The sequence below is a fragment of the Pezoporus wallicus genome, unplaced genomic scaffold (assembly GCF_028554395.1).
Source record: "Pezoporus wallicus isolate ANWC-B61680 ecotype Strahan unplaced genomic scaffold, APGP_CSIRO_Pwel_v1 contig_8716, whole genome shotgun sequence".
Classification (NCBI taxonomy): domain Eukaryota; kingdom Metazoa; phylum Chordata; class Aves; order Psittaciformes; family Psittacidae; genus Pezoporus; species Pezoporus wallicus.
This window is the reverse complement of record NW_026636401.1, coordinates 82725-102369: the sequence shown is the minus strand read 5'-3', so window position 1 is coordinate 102369 and position 19645 is coordinate 82725. Positions and strand designations below refer to the sequence as shown.

The window sequence follows — 19645 nt, the reverse complement described above, 5'->3', positions numbered from 1 at the left end:
CTGCGTGTGTTTTTGCTCAAGCATTACATCATTCAGCAATGCCAGCTGGGCAGATGGGCCAGCTCGGCTGCTCTGCCCTGATGATGCTCACCCCCTCTCCACACCCAGGGGTGCTCTGTGCCCCACAGCCCTCAGTCTTTTGCAAGGATGCAGGTGAGCAGAAAATCAGCATCCACGCAAAAAGCCTACTGAGGAGCTCAGTGCCCCCTCCATCTCTTTGATGTGTCCCAGCGCTAGGTGCAGAGGGCAAAACTCTGTAATTTCCACCTCCCAGATTTCCTGCTCTGTAGCCATTGACACCTTCCCTAAAATAAAGTGGGAGCTGAGTTAAGCCAGACAGCCAGGCTCCGAAATGACTGTCCTGAGCATGGATTTAGCTCACACTTAATTAAGTGGGCGTTCAGGTTTGGGACCTTGCACCTCTTGCAGGCAGAGAGAAACTGACTGGGTGGATTTGCGGATAATCTGCTGCCGATTTCTGTAGCCACGGAAGGAGCATGGGGGGAGCTGCTCACAGAAAGGGGGTTCAGGCAGTGCATGTCCTTGCATGTGATCTCATTCCTTGGGCTGTGGGCCGGGGCTCACAGGAATAGAGCACTGGGATGAGCAGTGAGTTGGTGCCTGGCAGAGTGGAACCCCCCATGTCATAGCTGAAGTGATGGGCTGCAGCGCCGGAGCACGGCCAGTGCCGCAGTGACAAGGGTATTTTGGTCTTGCTTCTCCTTTCCACACACCCCACTCCCCATCCCTCTACCTCCCCCGTTTAACGCGCTGCCTGCTCCAGCAGCTCACCGACACTTGTCCAGAGACACCCGGTGGGAAGGGGGACGAGATGGCATGTGGGGATGCACGGAGCCTAAATTTGCACAAGCATCTGGTTCTGCACTCAGAGCTGACAGGGGGTTGGAGCCCCTGCGGCCCCAAATGAACTGGGGCTGGAAAGAGTGGAACAGCCCAGCACGGCTGCAGGAAGCTCCCCGGGCTCTGGAGGTGGCCAGGGGACGCGGTGGCTGGGCGCTGCGTGTCCCCAGGACACCCCAAGGTCGGGGCCGGGACGCGGACGCACGCTCCCGGGCCCCAGCCGCAGATTTTCCTGCGGGCCGGCCGGCTCTCGCACCGCGCACCCCGCTCCCGCCACCTAACGGCCGCCGCCGGTGGTGCCCCGCTGCACCGGGCACCGGCACCGCTACCAGGACCATTCCTTCCCCCACAACCCGGGTGGAGCGGCTCCCCCTTGGCACCTGCCTGCACTCCGGACACCCCCGTTCCTTCTCACCCCCTTCCGCTCGGTGCCACCGGGGATGCGACCCCCCCGGTGTGGGACACACATCCGGAGCACTGCCTCCCCGGCACCACCGGGGACGGGGGGTCCCATCGGGGTGGGCGCAGCGCCCCATTCCCGCTCCCCGGCCCCGCCCCCCCGCAGGCTGCCTTGGCAGCTCCCCCCATTCCAGCTTTTTTGGCAGAGGCGAACTCAGATTGGAGAAAGAGGAATTAAACCAGGAAAAAAAAAAAAAAGGAAAAAGGGAAAAAAAAAACTCAGCCAGCCCAATCGGCTGGAGAGGCTGGTGTGTGTTTGCCCTTTCCTCATGACGTAGTGTCCTGTGCCTCTCTCCCCCCTTCTCCCTCTCCTTTTCCCCTCCCTCCTTACACACATTCCCCCCTCCTCTTCCCCTCGCATCCTTGGAAGCAACAATTAAGCAGCTCTGGGATAAAACACACAGCCTGCGGGAGCACGAGGGCATTGCTTCAAGAGATGGCAAGGCAGGCAGCTGCACCCCTCCTTCCAGGAGTCCTCCTCCTCTTCTCCATCCTCCCGGCTTCTCAGCAAGGAGGTAAGGAAAGAAAAGACTCCTTCCTCTTTCCCCAGCTCCCGCTTTACACTCCCTCTGCACGGACCCTCCTCGGCTGCTGCCTCCTACAGCCCCCCCAGGTAGCCCCCGCCTGCCCTGGGTGCGTGTCCCCAAGCAGGGACAAGTGCCCCCTGCCCAGCCCTGGGCACCTCCCTGGAGGACTTTCTGTCCCCCAGCCCACCCGGGTGGGGCAGAATGTCCCCAGGGATGGTGGCAGGGCAGCCCAGGAATGGCATCACTGTGCAAAGCACTTGTTGGGAGAAGGCTGCGAGGTGCTATGTCCTAGTGAGAGCCCCTGGGGACACGAGAGGCTAGGGGATACAAGAAACTGAGACCCATGAGGCTCAGGGACCCGCAGGCAGTGTGCAGAGCAGGGCAGCCAAGGGTGTCCTCTAAGCGCCCATGGAGCTTACAAGTGTGAGGGGCCCAGGGGAGCTGGCACCAGTCACCCACCCGGTGTGATGTCGTTGTGAGCTGGAGGGGCAGGGGGGGTCAGCGTGTTGCATCCTACAGCTGATGTGGGCGAGTGTGTGCAGTGTGTGGCTGCTGCACAGCTGGCTCGACTGGTGCAGCTGCAGAGGGCTCAGCCTGCCTGAACCTGGGCTCTGAGTGCCTGGGGTGTCCCCTTGCACTGTATCACCGGCGCTGGCTCCATCCACCCGTGCATTGCACAGGTCATGGCTCACTGGCTGGTGCCTTGGTTGAAGAGGGGCTGTGCAACACCCCAGCACATGCGCATGCACGTGCAGCAAACACGCTGCTGGTGCAGAGAGGCAAAGCCCGCGTGGACTGCACATCCCACCACGCCGTGGGATGCAGCTTGAGCTGCCAGCGCAGCAGGTGCTGGCTGGCTGGCTGGACGCTTGTGTCTCGTGGTCAGGCCATGACATGCACAGCGAGTAGCTCTGAACACTGAGTTTCAGCCTGCTGTGATGGCCAGACTGGGCAAAGGGCTGCGAGGTGGGGACAGCCTGGTTAGGTATGGGACAGCCCCCTCTGGAGACCTCTCCTGTGTCACACTGTGGAGACTGTGGGGGGGGCAGAGCCACCATCAGTGATGGTGTCAGCGCCAAAGTTGTTGCATGAGGCTTCTCGACCAAAGAGGACTGAGGACCAGAGGAGAGGAGAGGGCAGGGGTTAGGCAGTGCCAGGGCTGTGTATGGCACTTGGCAGCTGCAGCCTGGGCCACCCCTCGCCACAGGCAGAGCACTTAGGGGTCTGCAGGCAGCAGCTCCATCTGCCAGAGCCCTGCAGCTCCCTGCTCTGCCCTGTTTTGGTGGTGGACTCCAGCCAGGGGATGGTCTGCCTCTGTCTGTGCAGGGAGCATGACCCAGAGGGGTGCCCAGCCATACAGCACCTGTAAAGCCGAGCCACGGTCAGTGACTGATCCTGGGTAACTGCTGCTCAGGGTCAAGGTGCTTGATGGGATGCAGCTCAATAGTGGGCAGTCTCCAACACCAGCAGTGATGCTCCATGCTGCTTGCTGCTACAGTGGCTTTGTGCCCCAGGTCTCAAGCAGTGGCCAGCTGGGACTGTCTTTGGAGGACATTGGTCCCCTGGTGAGATCCTGCAGCAGTTTCTGAGCAGTTTGTGACTGTTGACTGTGACTCAACCTCCAGAGGTGTCTGCTGATTTGGGAAGTAGCTCATAGAGGAGATAGCCATGGCCCAGTGCTGATGGGGACACCGGAGGACGCTTCTCCATAGAGGAATGAGCAGTGTCTCTGCAGCTTGGTGTGCTGTGTGGCACCAGGCAGGTTCAGCCATACCCTTTGCCCTGCCAGCCCTTGTGAACTGTGCTGGGACAGAGGCACAGACAGTGGCATGGGGGGGGGGGGGGGGGGGGGGGGCGGGGCTACCAGCCAGCATCCTCCTCCAGCACCCACTGCCAGTGTGGCTCCAAACCAGCCTGGCAGGAGAGGGACACTTGAGAGATCTCAGGGTCAAGGGGGAAATTGCACACAAATTGCGCACAAATTACACACAAAGCAGTGCTGAGGAGCTGAGTCCCAGGCTTGCAGCAGATGGTGGTACTTGGGAAACTCTCAGTGGCAGGTCAGAATCATCCCCTGCTGCTCTGCACCCTGACAGCAGAGTTGTACTGGGCACTGTGGGAAGGTGTATGGCTGGATCCCATGGGGAACCTGCTGTGTGTTTCCCTAAAGTTGCCAAGTGCAGCGTGTCCCAGCATTTGGAGCAGGGTGTCTGTCCCACAGTGCTTCCATCCATCCATCCATCCATCCATCCATCCATCCATCCATCCATCCATCCATCCATCCATCCATCCATCCATCCATCCCTTATTGCTTCCCATGGTGGAGTACAGGGCAGAAGGAACCAAGAGGACTCTCAGCCCTGCAGTTCTCTGGGACCGCAGGGTGAAGTTTGGGAGGTGCAGGGTACTGGCATCCCAGCATGGGGACACCCAAAGTCCCCGGGGTGCCCCAGGGCCAGCTGTGGGACTCAGGTGGTATTTCCCCCTCCCAGCCAGGCACCTCCCCAGGGCACCATCCTGCTGGGGCTACTCCCTCTGCAAACAACTTGCAGGGTGCAGCTTGTCTGCCAGCACTCTGAGATGAAAGCTAGAGTCTCAGGGGGCTGCAGAGGAAGCTAGGCTGTTGGCAGCAGCCTCCCTGCTCTTCCCGAGCTGCTGCCAGCGAGCTGTGCCAGGGCGTAGTGCAGCTTCAACATTGCTTGGACACTGCATATTTCCAAAACCCATTTTCCCAAGAAAACGCAAGCAGTGGCGTGAGGGAAGAGGGGAAATGCTATAGAAATTCTATGAAATATCAGCGGAGGTTATGTGCTGAGCCTGCCCCAGGAGCCCACAGGCATGTGAAGGGTGGCGATGTACAAGGTTTGGCTGCACAGTGAGGGTGTGAGCTCGCATCCTGTGGTGGATGCTCCAGCCTGGTCTTGGTCATGAAAGCTGTAGAATAGAGAAAACATCTGTACTTCTGGCTTGTAAAGAAAGCTGCAATCAGTGGTACAGGTAGAAATGGTACAGATGACACTGGCTTATCTGTGGGGTGGGTGCTGGGGGCCAGCCCAGTGCTCTGCAGGCTTACAACCAGCCTCGGCTCAGAGATAAGCTGCAAGATAGGAGAAACACCCCTTCCTGGAGTCTCAGCAGGCTGGGACCAGGGGCAGAGGCAGCACAGAGCTCCTCCTGTACTGAGGGGCTGGTGACTCAGTTTGCTCTTCCCAATGTGCCAGAGGAATGCAGGATGGAGAGGTCAAAGAGGGGCATGCTATGCTGGGGTTATGGGCACTGTCTTCCCACTGGGATGAGCACAGCTCTGCCAGCACCAACACAGTCCAGAAAAGAGCTTCAAGAGAAGTGCAGAGCGGGCTGCCTTTGGCAACATGGTCAGAGAGAGAGCAGCCAGGGGGAGCAGCCTCCTGCAATGCTCCTGAGTGAAAGCCTTGGCTCCCCAAAGTCTCATGGCATCCCCATTTCTGCTATTCTGCTGCCCCCAGCCGTCCAGGCTCCTGCCAGGACTTGGTGACATCCTCCACCTACTGATGTGGGCATGGAGAGGATTGATAAACTGACACATGCCCTGTAATCCTCCAGAAGGTGCAGACCTTCTGTGAGCCACTGGGATGAGCACAGTGCCTTGGCCATGGTATGGTGTCTGGGGGAAGCAGGACCTCCCTTTCAGGGTCCACAGGAGGGTAACAATGCTGAAGGGTGAAGAATAGCAGCATGGCTGTGGGCAGAGGTCTCCAAGCACCCCAGGAAGGCTGTGAGCCATCCAGCCTTGTCCCAGCTTCCTCAGGGGTAGGAGAGCTCAGCCCAGGTTGCCGGGTGCTTAGCATCACCCAGCACGAGGGACCTTGCCTTGGCCATGGGGTCTGAGGCATCACCCTGGGGCTGAGCACTGCAGGGATCCCCCTGCTTGGTGGGGGATGGTCACTAGCCCCAGGCATGGGGGGACCCAGATGAATCTTGGCTGGATCCAGCAGGGCGGGGGGGGGGGGGGGCAGGAGATGTGTGGATGCTTGGAGTCTGTTTAGAAACAGGCAAGAAGCTGAGATTTATTTTTCCAAGCTGGGGGGTGGGGGTGGGGGGGTGGGAGGGGTGGCATGGGTAGGGTTGTGGATAGGGGAGTGTGCAGGGAAAAGAGCCACCCCATAAACCCCTGGCTGGCAGCTGGGCTGGGCTGTGCCATGCTATGCCATGACAGAGGCGTGAGCGGCCGGAGCTATGGCCCAGTGCATGTCCCCAACATTGCAAGAGACACCAGCTGCTCCAGGGCCAGATTTGTCCCCCAGCCCCAGCAGGGCCCTGGGGTTGGCTTTGGGGGCACAGTACTGTGTGACAGGACTTGGCACAGGTCCTCTGTTTGTGTCCCAATGGGTTGGTAGGTGCATGTCTGCCGGTGCGTGTGTCCTGACATCTGTGTGTGCACAGTCTGGCACCCCTCTTGTGCACGTGTGTGTCCTGACACACATGTGGTTGCATCCCAGTACCTGCTCTCTCTGTGGCTGGGCTGAGGTGTCTGTCCTGGCGACATGTGAGCAGGGTTCAGGGAACACCCTCATTCCTGCTGTGTCACAGCAAGCAGCTGTTGGGGTGAAGCAGGGGGCTGTGGGCACAATGAGGGGGGACCCCCAGAGTTTGCACCTCATCTGAAACGGAGATGTGCAGCACAGTGTACCTCTCACCATGGCTGCCAGCTCTGTCCGACACCTGTCTGTGCTGTCCCTGGGTACTGTGCAGCTTGTGGTGCATGCACCCAGCTCCTGGGGGTGCATGGGAGGCCAATGCAGCCTTGGAGCAGGACAGCAGGTCCTCAGGTCCCAGCCATGCCACTGAAGGGTCCACAGTGCCATCCAGCCTGAACTCCATCCCCTCTGTCCAGAGCTGAGTGCAGCTTTGCCGCAGGGATGCTGGCCATGGCAGCCCTGCTCTTGCCTCCAGCAATCCCCAGATCCTCCTGCCAGCCTCGCTGCAAATCCCACTGCAAACCCCATGGCAGCTGCCCTAGTGCCAAAAACATGCTCCAGCCAAAAGCGGAGCATCCCCCAGCACTGCAACCTCCCTGTGCCACCAACCCACCTGCAGGCCCCAGCCATGGCCCTGATGGAGCAGGGTGACCACCCATGGGCCGGCTGCCTGGTGGTATGCAGGACACAGCCCTTTGACAGAGTCCAAACCAGATGGACAGCACTGTGGGGTTGTCTGAGCACAGGCTCCACATGCCCTGGAAAGCAATGAGATCTGTGTGGTTAGATGCTCAGCTCAGCTTCGCAGAGGTGGGCACAGGGGTGCAGGTGGTTTCAGTGGATCATGCCACTGTCCCCCCCAACATCTCAGTACTGTGCCTGAGCTGGCTCTTTCACTGGCAGCGAGGCAGAGCAAGGCAGGGCAGGCAGCATGGGCAGGTGGCAGCCACAGCCAGGCTTGGCTGGGATCAGCATTGCCTGCAGGGTTGAACAGGGACAGCCCCACCCCACCATGACATGGCTGGACAGGTACCCCAGAGCCATGTGGAGCCGGAGATGATGGAGACAGCACTGGTTGTGGTACAGGACAGCCGAGCTGGACACCAACCAGAACTGCTTCACAGTAGCCCCATGTCCTTCCTTCCCATGCAGGACCTGCTGCAACCTCCACCAAGATGCCCCCCCAGCTCCTGTCTGGGGTACCTCCAAGCCCTGTCACCACTGTCACAGTGGGGAAACTGAGGTGTACAAGGACAGGCAGGGGCCTGCCCCAGGGCTCTGCTTCCCACCTCATCTGCAGGGAGCATCTTCCCATCCAAGGAGGTGTTCCCTCCCACCCCACCAGACAGACTTGGATCCCTGGGGGAATTTTAATGAGGGTCTCTTCTCTTGCAGGGGTCCCTGGTGCTATCCCAGGAGGGGGAGTTCCCGGAGGAGGCTTTTTCCCAGGTAAGGGGGTCCAGGCTTGGGTATCACCATGGGGTGCAGGTGCCTGGGGAGGTGCCTGGGGAGCCCCTCGTGCCTGTGAGCCAGCACAGAGGGCTGGGGATCTGCCAACTGGGAGCAGGGGACATGGGGACAGCCTATATGGCTGCTCAGCCCTGGGTGGCTTCCTGGCAGTGTCCACTCTCCAGGGCTGGCACTTAGGGCCTGCCCAGCCCTGGCCACAGGACTTGGTCATAGGTCACAGCCTGTCCCTGTTGTTTCCTCCAAAAGCCTGGGGACATCCCAGGGGGGATGCCCCATCCCCTGGCACCCTTGTGACCCTCTCTGTTTCCCCATGGACACTCTGGGTAGCCTGGCATGGGTGGGTGGGTGGGTGAGTGGGGGATGCTCACTGGGATGGGTGCTAAGACTGTTGCTGCTTGCAGGTGCTGGGATTGGAGGTTTGGGAGCAGGTGAGTGCTGGCACCAATTTGTCCATGGGGGTGCTGGGATGGGGACCCCTAGCAAAGCTGCTTGTGAGGGGAAGGGCATCCCCATCCTGCACCATATCCCCCCTTTGGGGGATGCTTGGAGGAAGGATGGCTCTGATCCCTCTCCACTCACTCTCCCCCAGGACTCGGAGCTGCAGGAAAACCTCTCAAACCAGGTAAGAAGCCTTTCCCTGGTGCTCTTGCCATTGCCAGCCATGCCAGGGGACAAGATATTTCCTGACCCCTGTTGCCCTCTTGTTTATTTCACATAGCCAAGGGATTCCCTGACCCTGGGCACGTCCATGGCCAAGGCACAGAGTGCTTTCTGCCCTGCCCTGGTACACTGACCCCCGCCAAGTCCCAATAGCGGCAAGGGAGCCTTCCTCCTTGTACCCTGCTTTGGCACACTACCCTGTCCCCTCCAGCCTCCCCAGACCACCTTTTCAGGGTGCTTGCTGCTTGCAAACCTGTGCCAAAGCTCCGCGGGAAGATGCCAGCTAACACTTGCCCTGCCCTGCCAGACACAGTGCCAGTGGGAAGCTGGCAGCTCTGCTGTTTGTGGCCAAGTAGCTTTTGCTGAGCCTCCTGCAGCCCATGCTGGGGTTTCACTGAGCTAGAAATAATGCAGTGAGAGGGTGCTTCACTGGGAGAGTGAGGAGAGGAGGCAGGAGGATGCACAGCCTGAGGGTACAGAGCCTGAGGCATGATGAGGAAGTGCTGGGGCAACAGGTACTGAACGTGCAGGGGCAAAAGTGGTGCCAATGGAGATACCCGGTGCTCATCGAGGCACAGGAAGAGATCACAGTATCACAGAATCCCAGACTGGTTTGCGCTGGAAGGAATCTTAAAGCTCATCCAGTTCCAACCCCTGCCACAGACAGGGACCCCTTCCACTAGAGCAGCTTGCTCCAAGCCCCTGTGTCCAACCTGGCTTTGAACACTGCCAGGGATGGGGCAGCCACAGCTTCTCTGGGCACCCTGTGCCAATGCCTCACCCACCAAAGCTCTGCCTGCCCAGGCAGGGGTGCACAGGGGCGCACCGAGCCTCCGGCTCCTGCGCTGGCCTGTCTGTGCGGTGGGAGCGCCAGCCCAAGGCGGGGGCCACAACCTCCGTTTGCTCAGATTTCAGCTCGTGGAAAGGAAAACAAGGCCCTTTATTTCGGCGTAATTAAAACCAAATGTGGGGCGGCTGCGAAAACCCAGCCCCAGCCGTGCAGTGTCCGCGCCCCGAGCCAAAGGCACTGGAATTTATGCCTAGAGGGAACGAGGTCTTGATTAGCCCCAGATGTTGGAAGGCAGCGCTGGCCGCAGACCGGAGACGGAGGGACTCGTTCCTCAGCCATAAACATTACAGCTCCGTCCCCTCGTGGCCTGGTGGGGTGGGGGCAGGCAAAGCAGAAAGTGATGGGGTGGGGAGCCCAGACACTGGCAGCACATTTGCCACCTGTCCTTGTGCCTGTCCCTGGGGCACGCTCTCATCCTGTGGGGATGGGGCAATGGGATGTTTCTGCTTCTCTGGCCCTGGCAGTTCCCCGCAGCTCAACCCACTTCTCTTCCCAGGGGTCGGAGGCCTTGGAGGACTTGGCCCACTCGGCCTACAACCAGGTGAGCACTGACCACTGGCCACCCTTTTCCAGACTGTCCCCAGAGACCCACCCTGGAGACAGCAAGGGGCTTTGTCCCAGTACAGTGCACTCCCTTGGCTCTCTGGTGGGTCTCATCTGGGCTGGGTGCTCTGCGCAGACCTGAGGGACTGGCAGCCACCAACAGGCATCCCTGTGGTCCCACAGCATCATGGCATTGATCCATGGCAGGGTGACCCCAAGGAGTGATAGCTGAGGAAAGACCTGCAGCAGGGGAACCTGGTGTGTGCAGCAGCCAGTGACACTGCCGTGGGCCCTGGGTGGCTGGCAGAGCTGGTGATGCGTGGGATGCAGATGGGAGCATGTGTCTGGGGGGGATGCAGGGAGAAGCTGGTGCAGTACAGGGCAGTGCCTGCTAACCACCACCTTGCCCAGCCTCATTCCAGCCCCTGGCATCACGCTGCAGCCCTGCATGGCTCATCACCTCCTGTGCCCACAGTGGCCAGCATGGAGGGCAGGACCAGGACATGTTTTGGGGATACTCATGCTGGTTATTCTCCCTGCAGGTGCTGCAGGTGTCTTCCCTGGAGGTGCCTTCCCTGGGGCAGCCTTCCCTGGTGCTGCCTCTGCAGCTGCACTCAAGGCAGCTGCAAAAGCTGGTGAGTGCTGGGGGTACCCAACAATGCCAGGCAAGGTGACGCTGGGGCTCCTGGTATCCCCTGAGGTCCTGGGTTGGAAAAGCTTTCCCCGTGGAGCTAGGGGGATGCAAGTGGGGATCGCTGACAGTTCAGAGGCACTCTGTACATGTTGGTGTGCTGGCAAAGGGGTATTGGCCAAACCCAAGCCCCAAGGAGAAAAGACCATCAAGCCACTGGGTCCTTGTGCCCAGCTCTAGGGGACTCATCCGTGGTACTGCCTTAGAGTGTCCCTTGTCTCCTAAGAGCTGCCTTTTGCTTGTCCTTTCCTTTGGCACCACTCCGGCCAACCCTAGCTCAGCAGTGGCATCTCACACTGGTTCATTCCTTTTCCCAATGCCCCCAGGTGCTGGCATTGGTGGCGTGCCTGGAGTTGGTGGTCCTGGTGGCCTCGGGGTCTCTACAGGTAAGGAAATAACCCTCATCCCAAGCATAGCTGAGCCTGGGGCAGACCTGTCCCCATGCCTGCCATGGTGTGCAGGAGCTGATGAGGGGCTCAAGGGATGTCTGCTGCCTGCAGGTGCAGTGGTACCTGGTGTGGTGCAGCCTGGGGCTGGCGCAGCAGTGAAACCCCCAAAAGTACCAGGTAGGTCCATGGCCCCAGAGCTGGGGGCTGGGGAGTGGGGGGGAATGGCTCCTGCCGGCTGCTCATTGTCGCCTTTCTCTTGCCTGGCAGGCGCTGGGATTCCTGGAGCTTTCCCAGGTGGTGTGCTCCCTGGTGCAGGTGAGCTGGGGATCCCCAACCTACCAGCAGCACCCCAACTCCTGAGGGGGTCCCCACCCAGTGCCAGCATTCCAGTTTGAGTCGACAGCCTTGTGGCCAGATGGCCATTGCAGCACATCCCCTGCCTGCCCGGCAGCAGGCTTCCTGCAGCCCCTTGCTGCCCGCATGCTGAGCTCCCTCCCTGCCCCATCACTGCTGCCTGTACTTTCCAAACCCTTTTGCTGGGGCCATAGTGACATTTCCACCGTGCCAAAGGCAGGGGAACCCAGCATCTCCAGTGGTCTCATGTCAAACTCCATGGGAGGAGGTGGCATCAGCACCGGGAGAGGAGCGGGCACAGCCCATGCCAGGACTGGCTTGCCCAGCAAAAGACTGTGTGGAAAGAAGGGGGAAGTAGGGGGAGGAGGGGGAGGAATTCCTCACTGCAAAGTAATTCGAGGGAGGAAAACTTGTGAAAACAAGATGTTTCAACATTGTCAGAAGAACTGTGTTGCTGGTCAGGAATGTCTTTTCCATGTCTGAAAATGCAAGAGTTATAATGAAAGACATTTGTGAAAGGGGAAAAAAAACCCCACACACCACAAAAAAAAAAAAAACAAACCCCAAAGCCCAAACCCCAATCCAAGTGACTGCAAGGCCAAAGCACTGCCTGTTGCCCCTGGAGGCCTGGGGCTTCCTGTGCCCCAAAGAGCCCCAGCTTGCACAAAGGCACTGCAAATCACTGGGCAATGAGCAATGCCCAGGCTTGGCTATACCACAGCATGGGCTAGTGCTTTGCTGTCATGAGTGGGACCTTCTCACAGGTGCCATGTATCCTGCAGGCACCTTGAGCTCCTGTCCAGGCTGCCTGGCCCTACAAAGGAAAGGCAACACCAGGGCTGGAGCAAACCCTTCCTTGGCAGCTCTGCCCTGGGGCTGGCACAGGGGGGGCAGCAAGCCCTTAGTGTATGGGGGTGCCCTGTCTCAGGGTACAAGGGTTGGTGCTGAGCCATGGATGGGTAACAAGGGTTTGGGAGCTGGGTGCAGGGGTCTTGGTTACAAGCAATGCTCTCTGGTCTCTTCCACAGGCGTCCGCTTCCCTGGCGTCGGGGTGCTGCCCGGAGTACCCACTGGTGCTGGAGTCAAGCCAAAAGTTCCAGGTAAGTTCCCTAGATCGCCTGGGGACACTGGGGTGGAGGGTGGGTCCAGGGCTGGCTCCAGCTCTGCCTTCATCCCCATCCTGCCAGGGCTGGCTCCAGCCCATCATTTGGCTCACAGCCCCACAGGGCACATGGGCAAGTGAAGCCAACCTTTGGCTGAGCCTATGTAATCCACGCAGACTAGTTTGGACCACAAGGAACAGCCCAGATGCTCACATGGGTGCTTTTGTGTTTCTGCCTAGGAGCAGGAGCCTTTGCAGGAATCCCTGGTGAGTGTCCTGTCTGTCTCGCCTATCCTTCTCTTCCTTCCCAAGCCTGTTCATCACAGCCATGGCCTTCCCCCGCCAGAAGATGCCTCAGGGCTTCCTGAGCCACCCACTCTCTTCTACCAGGGTGCCCTGGGGCACTCCCCTCTTGCAGTGACTGGTGCGGGCTCCAGGTGAGAGTCTGCTGTTGGCTTTGCAGGACTAGGAGGTTTTGGAGGTCAACAGCCCGGTGTCCCCCTGGGGTATCCCATCAAAGCTCCTAAGCTCCCAGGTAAGCTGCCACAGCCAAAGGGGCTAGGGGTGATAGACCCCCAGCAGTGCCAGGAGGACCCGCCATTCCCCAGGACTGAGCCTGGTGCCACCAGGTCCCCTGGACCTGCTGCTGGTGGTGGCTCTGGGACAGCAGGATAGAGCAAGGGGCAGGTGAGTCCAGCAGCAGCTCCTGCCTATGAGCAGCTGCTTGGATCCTGCTGCTGGTCTTGCCACAGCCCATGAGGATGATGCTGTGCCTCTCTGTGGTTGTTATAAGGTAGGAAAGAGCATGTTCTGGGGACCTGCTTTGGGGTAGACCACCCCAGGCTGTCCTTGGCATGAGATACAGCCCTTGCAAGAGCTGTATAGCTTTCTGTGGCTTGCGGGATTGCACCAGGTATCACTGAGCATTCACCTGGGCTGAATATCCTGGCTTGAGGAGCTATAGCCAAGGCCACCAGCAGCAGGCAGGTGATGGAGATGGAGCTCCAGGAAGGTCTCACCCCCCACTGCCCACCCAGATGAGGATCTGCTCCAGCCCAGGGAAACCTGTGGGTGCTCAGCCCCCATGTGGGGCTGCTCCAGGAAGCTTCAACACCCAGCCCTGGGCTGGGTGCCAGCTCTGCCTGCCCCCAGCCAGCCATGCCCAGGCAAGGACAGTGGAGGACAGGCAGTCCTAGGCAGCCAGCACCAGCTGCTGTGCCCTCCAAGGGCCATGCTGCCAGCTTACTGGTCCCAAGATCATTGCCGAAGAGGGGATGCTGGCAGCATGGCCCTGGAGGGCACAACACCCAGTGCTGGCTGGGACCAATAAGCATAAGATCTGGGCAGGCTCCTGCATCCCTGGGGTGTTCAGTAGATCCATGGGCATTTTCCCACTGGCCAAAACAGGTTGGTGCAGGCAGGAAAGCCTTGGTGGGGGGAGCCCATCTGTGGGGAGTGGGTCCCATCCTGGCCCTGGCAGCTCTGCCGACTTCCCCCTGCTGGGGCCCATCACCGCAAATGGCAGCAGAATACTTGGCCTGCTCTAGCTTCCTCCTGTGGAGGCAGTTACGCTCCTTGGGGCGACTTGGCCTTGCTGCCATTGGATACTGCCTGGCTCTGGACGCAGCCCATCCCCAGATCGCCTTTCATGGGGTGCCTGGTGTGGAGAGCAAACAGCCGGTGCATGGAGCAGCCGTGCCTGGCTCCATCCTGCTGCAGCCCTGCCAGGGGCCTGCAGCCCAGCCTGATACAGCTGCAGGCTGACCCACTTCATGGGGAGCCTTTGTGAAATAAACCAGGGGAGGTCACTCATTCCCCTGGCCAGGGAGCGCCATCAGTGCATCACATCTTTCACGGGGACCAACAGGACAGAGGTGGTGTCCCCAGCTGTGGTTTCAGCTGCTGGGTGCTACCTGGTGCCCCAGTCCTTCCCAGGACACTGGGGAATGCCAGTTTGTCACCTCTGAGGGCTCAGGACTGGCAGCATCGGGACACTGGGCTGGCTGGCACCCTTCAATGGTGCAGACAGATGCAGGGGCTGCCACACATCCCCATGTCCCCTGTGCTGTGTCACAGCTGAGTTGAGATGGGATGAGGGGACAGTGGGGAAAACATTTTCAGCGGATAGTCTCCTTTTTGGAGAGCTCCTGCTCTGTGCTGTCCCCACTTAACAGGCAGCCCCAGGGCCAGCCTGCTCACTGGGGGCTCAGCCTGAAGCTGCGGCTGAAATCAGGGTCCCAGCTCATGCCATAGGGATGGGGACTGCTCCCCACTACCCAGCCATGCTGGGATGGCACTGATTAGTGCAAAACCCTTTTCACGCCAGTGAGTGTGCCCATTCACCCTGAGCCCCCCCCCCCCCAGCGGTGCTGGTAGCATCCTCATGCTGGTGCAGGAAGGGTGCAGACAGCCCTGGGGTGGGGGCTGCTCTCACATTTGGCTGGGGGTGGTGGGGAGCTGAACTTGGACCCGGCAAAACCCTTGGAGACTTATGACCCTTGGAGTCACCTCCACATGTGTCACCCAGTGCTGGACCTTTCCGCAGCTTTGGGGTGAGTGAGGTACTTAAGAGGATGGCGCAAGGGAGGTTGCCAAGGTGGGGGACACCCAGCACAACTCACAGCTACTACAGCCTGCAATGCATCTGCCACTGTGCTGGCATGGGACATGATGGGACAGCCTGGCAGAGTGGAGGGAAATCTGGAACCACATGCTTGCTGGCTGTAGGGGACAGTGTCCCACACTCAAAGAGACACTTTGCCATGAGCAATACTGTCCTGGCTGCAGACAGCTGCATCCCTCCTATCCCACAAACCCCTCAGCAGGAAGACTGTGTGTGAGACACCCTGCACCCTAAGTGCTGCTCGAGGTGCCCCCACTGGGGTTGTGACAGCCCATCACTCCTCCTCAGGCCACTGCCAGCTGTAATGGGAGCTTGGTGCTGCCCATCCCAAGCACATATTCCCCACTGAGTCACGGGCATCCCTGTGCCATCCTGAGCAGTGGGATCATGCTCTTTCAAAAGGAGACATTTCCCTGGCTCAACATTGCTGCTCATAATCCCTCCCTGTCCCTTCACACCGACCTCCTAAAGAGGTCACATTTCAGCAGAGGCTCCCAAACTGTCATTCCAATAAACCCCCTTCATTTGGAGCTGGCCATGGTGCAGGCAGCTGGGCACAGCTCTTGCCGCAGGGCTCCCAGGGGACCTCCTGCCAAAGTGGGATCATAGAAGGCTCCTGCAAAACTGGCTGAGTGCCACAGCCTTAGCCCCTGACAGTGAGTGGCTGTTTTTAGAGATGCTGCTTCCAAGGTGATGGAGAAAAGCATCTCCTGGCCTGGCTTCATCATGGGAGTCGTATCTTGGAGGATTTACTATCCTGATGGAAGGTGCCCCAAGGGCTGGTGCTGCAGAGAGGGGCTACACTGCGGGGCAGAGGGGTTGCAGCCACTGGCAGACAAGTACTAACCTATCACCTTCTCTCTCCAGGTGGCTATGGATTGCCCTACAGTACTGGTAAGCTGCCCTATGGTGAGTGCTTGTAGCCCTCACTCTGCAGTCATAGTTCTTCAAAGCCCCACTGGCTGCCACCATGGCTTTGTGGTCACCAACCCTCTGGGTGGTATGAGTAGAATCCTGCTCCCAGGGTGAGGTGGTCCCTCCAGGGACCTGTGCCTTGCCCTGCTGTGCTACCTGTGGGCCTAGCTGGGAGCAGCCCAGCTCTCCTGGCATTCCACGGCATGGGGGACACTGGCAGCGGTCAGCTGGCTCTGCCAGGATATGTCTTGAGCTGCAGCCAGCTCCAGGCAGGGATGTTAGAACTGACATCTCAGCTGCAGCAAAGTAGGTTCCAGCACACCACCCACATCCCTGGGCACCGAAGGCAGGGAGATCCTTTGGGCTGAGGGAGCTGTTTCATTGCCCCCTTCCTAGGGCCAGTGCCTGACTCATCTTTGCCTTTCTGTTTGTGATTGCAGGCTTCGGGCCAGGCGGGATAGGAGCTGGCATTGGAGCAGGAGGAAAGGCAGGGTACCCCACCGGGACAGGTATGCTCCCTTTCCAGGCAGCCCTGGGGTGGGGGCCTGGCATGGCCATGGTGGGGGAACTGGGAACTCCAGTCACTTTGCTGGTCCTTAGACAGGGCATTGGACTCTGCCAGTGACAGTGTCACCCCAGGCACAGCCTGGAGGGATCCAATGCCTCCCAAAGGAGAGCGGGGTGGGTGATAACAGGAGGGGCTAGTCCCCAAAGTCCCTGTGGGGTGGGGGAGCTGAGGTGGGAATGGTCTTGGGACCTTAGTGGCTGCCCATGTCCTTCCCCAGGAGTTGGCGCACAGGCAGCAGCAGCGAAAGCAGCAGCAAAATACGGTGAGTCACCCTCCGAGGGCACATCCATCACTCATCTCCCCAGTGGGGTCCCTCCCTCCCAGGCCTGGGGGATGCTGGTGGTGTCCCTGCATCATCAAGCTGATAGTGCCCTTCTCTGTGGCAGGAGCTGGTGTCCTGCCAGGGGCTGGTGGCATCCCAGGAGTGGTACCGGGTGCTGGTATTGTTCCAGGGGTTGGAGGTGAGGCAATGCAGGTTCTGGGGTTCCCTGGGTCACCTCCACCCATCCCACACCCCTGACTCTCTCCCACTACCCTGGCAGTTGGAGGTCCTGCAGCGGCAGCGGCAGCAGCGAAGGCAGCAGCAAAGGCAGGAGCTTTTGGTGAGTTCCCCACTGCCAGGGACAGATCCTGCTGCTGACTGTGCGGCCATGCACTGGGGCCAGGGCTGCTTGGAACCACAACCGGCCACATCACCCCCTGTGCCATCTCCTGGGATGCTCTCCCAGGCACAGACCCCTTCCATGGCTCCAGGGCTGCTTGTTAGAGCTTAGGCAAGGTGAAGCCACTGTGCTGAGCCAGAAGCTTTTGCTGGGGAAGTCAAAAGCTGGTGAAACCTCCCACAAGGCTGCAGAAGGGCTTGACCCCTTTGGGGGCAGGCTCCAGAAGCCTGTTGGGAGAGCACGGCTTGGGCGTCGAAAAGCCTGGATTACAAAACACAGATTTTCCTGCTGCCTGAAACGGTGGTGTGTCCCCATCAGTCATGGTTTCTCCACAAGAGATGTGGTTTTGCTCTGACATGGTGTAGGGACAGGCGGAGTCTGTAACGAGCCTTTAATTGTGAGCAGAGGGACATACCTGGTGATGTAGAGCTCATGTTCCCTGCCTTGTTGGCTGCTTTGTGGGGGGAAACTGAGTAGCAAACAAGTGCTCATTCCAATGTATCCAGAAGAAACATGTCAGCCCTGAGAGCAGCTGGAATTTATGACCATGGCCATGGGGGACCCCAGAGGTCTCCAAGCTCCTGGGTGGTCTTGTGGGCTCCAGACCCCTCGGCTGGGGGTAGGAAGCTGGGAATCCCAATCCTGGGAACATCCCAGATCCCCTGAGCAGCTGAGGTGCTCAAAGCCAGGTGCCACGGAACCTCCTGTGACACTGGGAGAAACCACGTCCACACCAGTGGCAGTGGGTGTTTTGGGGGGTGTCTCACAGCTCTGCTTCCCTCCAGGTCCAGGGGTTGGTGGTGTCCCTGGCCTTGTGCCTGGCGTTGGTGGTGTCCCCGGCTTGGTGCCTGGTGTCGGAGGTGTCCCCGGGGTGGCAGGTGACTGTACCCAAGAGCCCTGTACCCATCACCCGGCTCTGCGGGTTGTGGGGGCTGGTGGCTGAGGGTCCTTCTCTCCCTTATTCCAGGAGTCGGGGGGCCAGCAGCAGCAGCAGCAGCAGCAAAGGCAGCTAAGTACGGTACGTGCTGCATGGTGCAGGGGGCTCCCAGCAGCTCCCTGGGGACCCTGCTGACCCTCTCCACCCTGGCTCTCTGGGTCAGTCTGGTGCCTGCAGGCTCAGCCTCACTGCCTGGGTGGGCAGACATCCCAGGGTCACCACCTTCCAAAAACCTGGTGAGACCTAGCAAATGCATCCAACCTGGCTAGCAAAACCCAGGTACTCAGCAGTCATAACCTCTCCCAGGGGAGCTCGAGCGAGCAGGATCCCGGAGGGGATGAGGGGTGTGGCAAAATAACAGGGAAGCTGTGAGCCCAGGCACAGAGAGGAAGCAAAGCAGCCCCAAAGCTCCACATAGGGGTGTCGGATCCCTATGCTGCTCCAGAAGGCAGTGCCAGAGGTCACATGGGTGGGTCCCAGGACCTTCTCCTGCATTATCACTGCCAAGCCCTGTGAGTCCCCTTGGAGCAGCCATGCTCAATGGCAGCTTTCACAGAATCATAGGATAGTATGTATTGGAAGGAGCCTTAAAAATCATCTAGTTCCATTGCTGGCCATTGCTTCCATTTCTCTTCTGCATCATGTAGAAAAAAATCCTGCCATGCGCCCAGGGAAAGATGGGATTTAGGAAGATACCTGGTATTGACAAGTTAATGGGAATGTGTTCTGCACTGGGTGCCAGGCATGGGCCAAGCAGGAGACCACGACACCAGCCCCTCTATCAGCCCTTCCAGAAGTGACGCATTGCCTGTCCCTGTGGCAGTAACGAGTGCCAGTGACTCAGGACTGTCACTGCCCTGGGAAACTTCCCAGCCTGGCCAGTGTGCAGAGTACCCAGCCCTTCCCAGCAGCTACTGGGGACTACCAGCCACATCTCCTATGTGGCTTGTTTGGCTGCAAGGCTTGATGTCCACATGATGAGGACCATCTGGAGCCCCCCATGATGATGGATCATCACAGTCCCCTGTGCTGGTGACTTCCCAGCCACTCTTTTACAACTGCAGATTTACCATCCTCACTGGGGCCTCTTGGGACAAATGGGACCAGTCCCACCCTTACAGCACTGTGGAAGAGGTGGTGGGGTGCTCTTCCAACCACAGCATGACAATGAGAGCAGACCTATGACAAGGTCCCACCTTTCAACTGTTGCTGAAATGAGATCTAGCTCCCCCTCTCTCATTGCCTGCAGGAGCTGGGGTCGGCGTTCCCGGCATTGGTGGTGTTCCTGGCGTTCCTGGCGTTCCTGGTGTCCCTGGTGTCCCTGGTGTCCCTGGTGTCCCTGGTGTGCCCGGTGTGCCCGGTGTGGCTGGGGTTCCTGGTGTGGTGCCTGGTGTTGGAGGTGAGCAGATGGGCTGGCACTAGCTGATGGGTGGTGCGAGCCTCACTGGTCCCATGACTCTCTTCCTTCTCTCAATGCAGTGGGTGGCCCAGAAGCTGCTGCGGCCGCAGCAAAGGCTGCAGCGAAAGCCGCAGCATTTGGTGAGTGACCATCATCCTTCTCCAGGGAAAGAGGAGGA

The 19645-nt window shown here is 59.4% G+C and overlaps 1 protein-coding gene across 1 annotated transcript; it reads left to right on the top strand.

Annotated features, from left to right (window-relative positions):
• Positions 1–1667: 1667 nt before the first annotated feature.
• Positions 1668–19615, top strand: LOC130594376 (elastin-like). Its single transcript, XM_057400215.1, has 21 exons — positions 1668–1835; positions 7700–7753; positions 8176–8202; positions 8364–8396; positions 9781–9825; positions 10370–10462; positions 10845–10904; positions 11019–11084; positions 11175–11222; positions 12290–12361; positions 12604–12630; positions 12827–12898; positions 15854–15880; positions 16342–16410; positions 16687–16731; positions 16856–16930; positions 17012–17071; positions 17917–18009; positions 18099–18149; positions 19318–19467; positions 19548–19615. Exons 1-21 carry the CDS (start codon positions 1757–1759, stop codon positions 19613–19615), a joined length of 1314 nt encoding a protein of 437 aa, XP_057256198.1. The 5' UTR covers positions 1668–1756.
• Positions 19616–19645: the final 30 nt, after the last annotated feature.

Coding starts and splice junctions, on each gene's coding strand:
- LOC130594376 (XM_057400215.1), top strand. CDS start 1,757: ATGGCAAGGCAGGCAGCTGCACCCCTCCTTCCAGGAGTCCTCCTCCTC. Junction 10,905..11,018: donor TGGCCTCGGGGTCTCTACAG/GTAAGGAAATAA, acceptor TGCTGCCTGCAG/GTGCAGTGGTACCTGGTGTG. Junction 18,010..18,098: donor AGGTGTCCCCGGGGTGGCAG/GTGACTGTACCC, acceptor CCCTTATTCCAG/GAGTCGGGGGGCCAGCAGCA.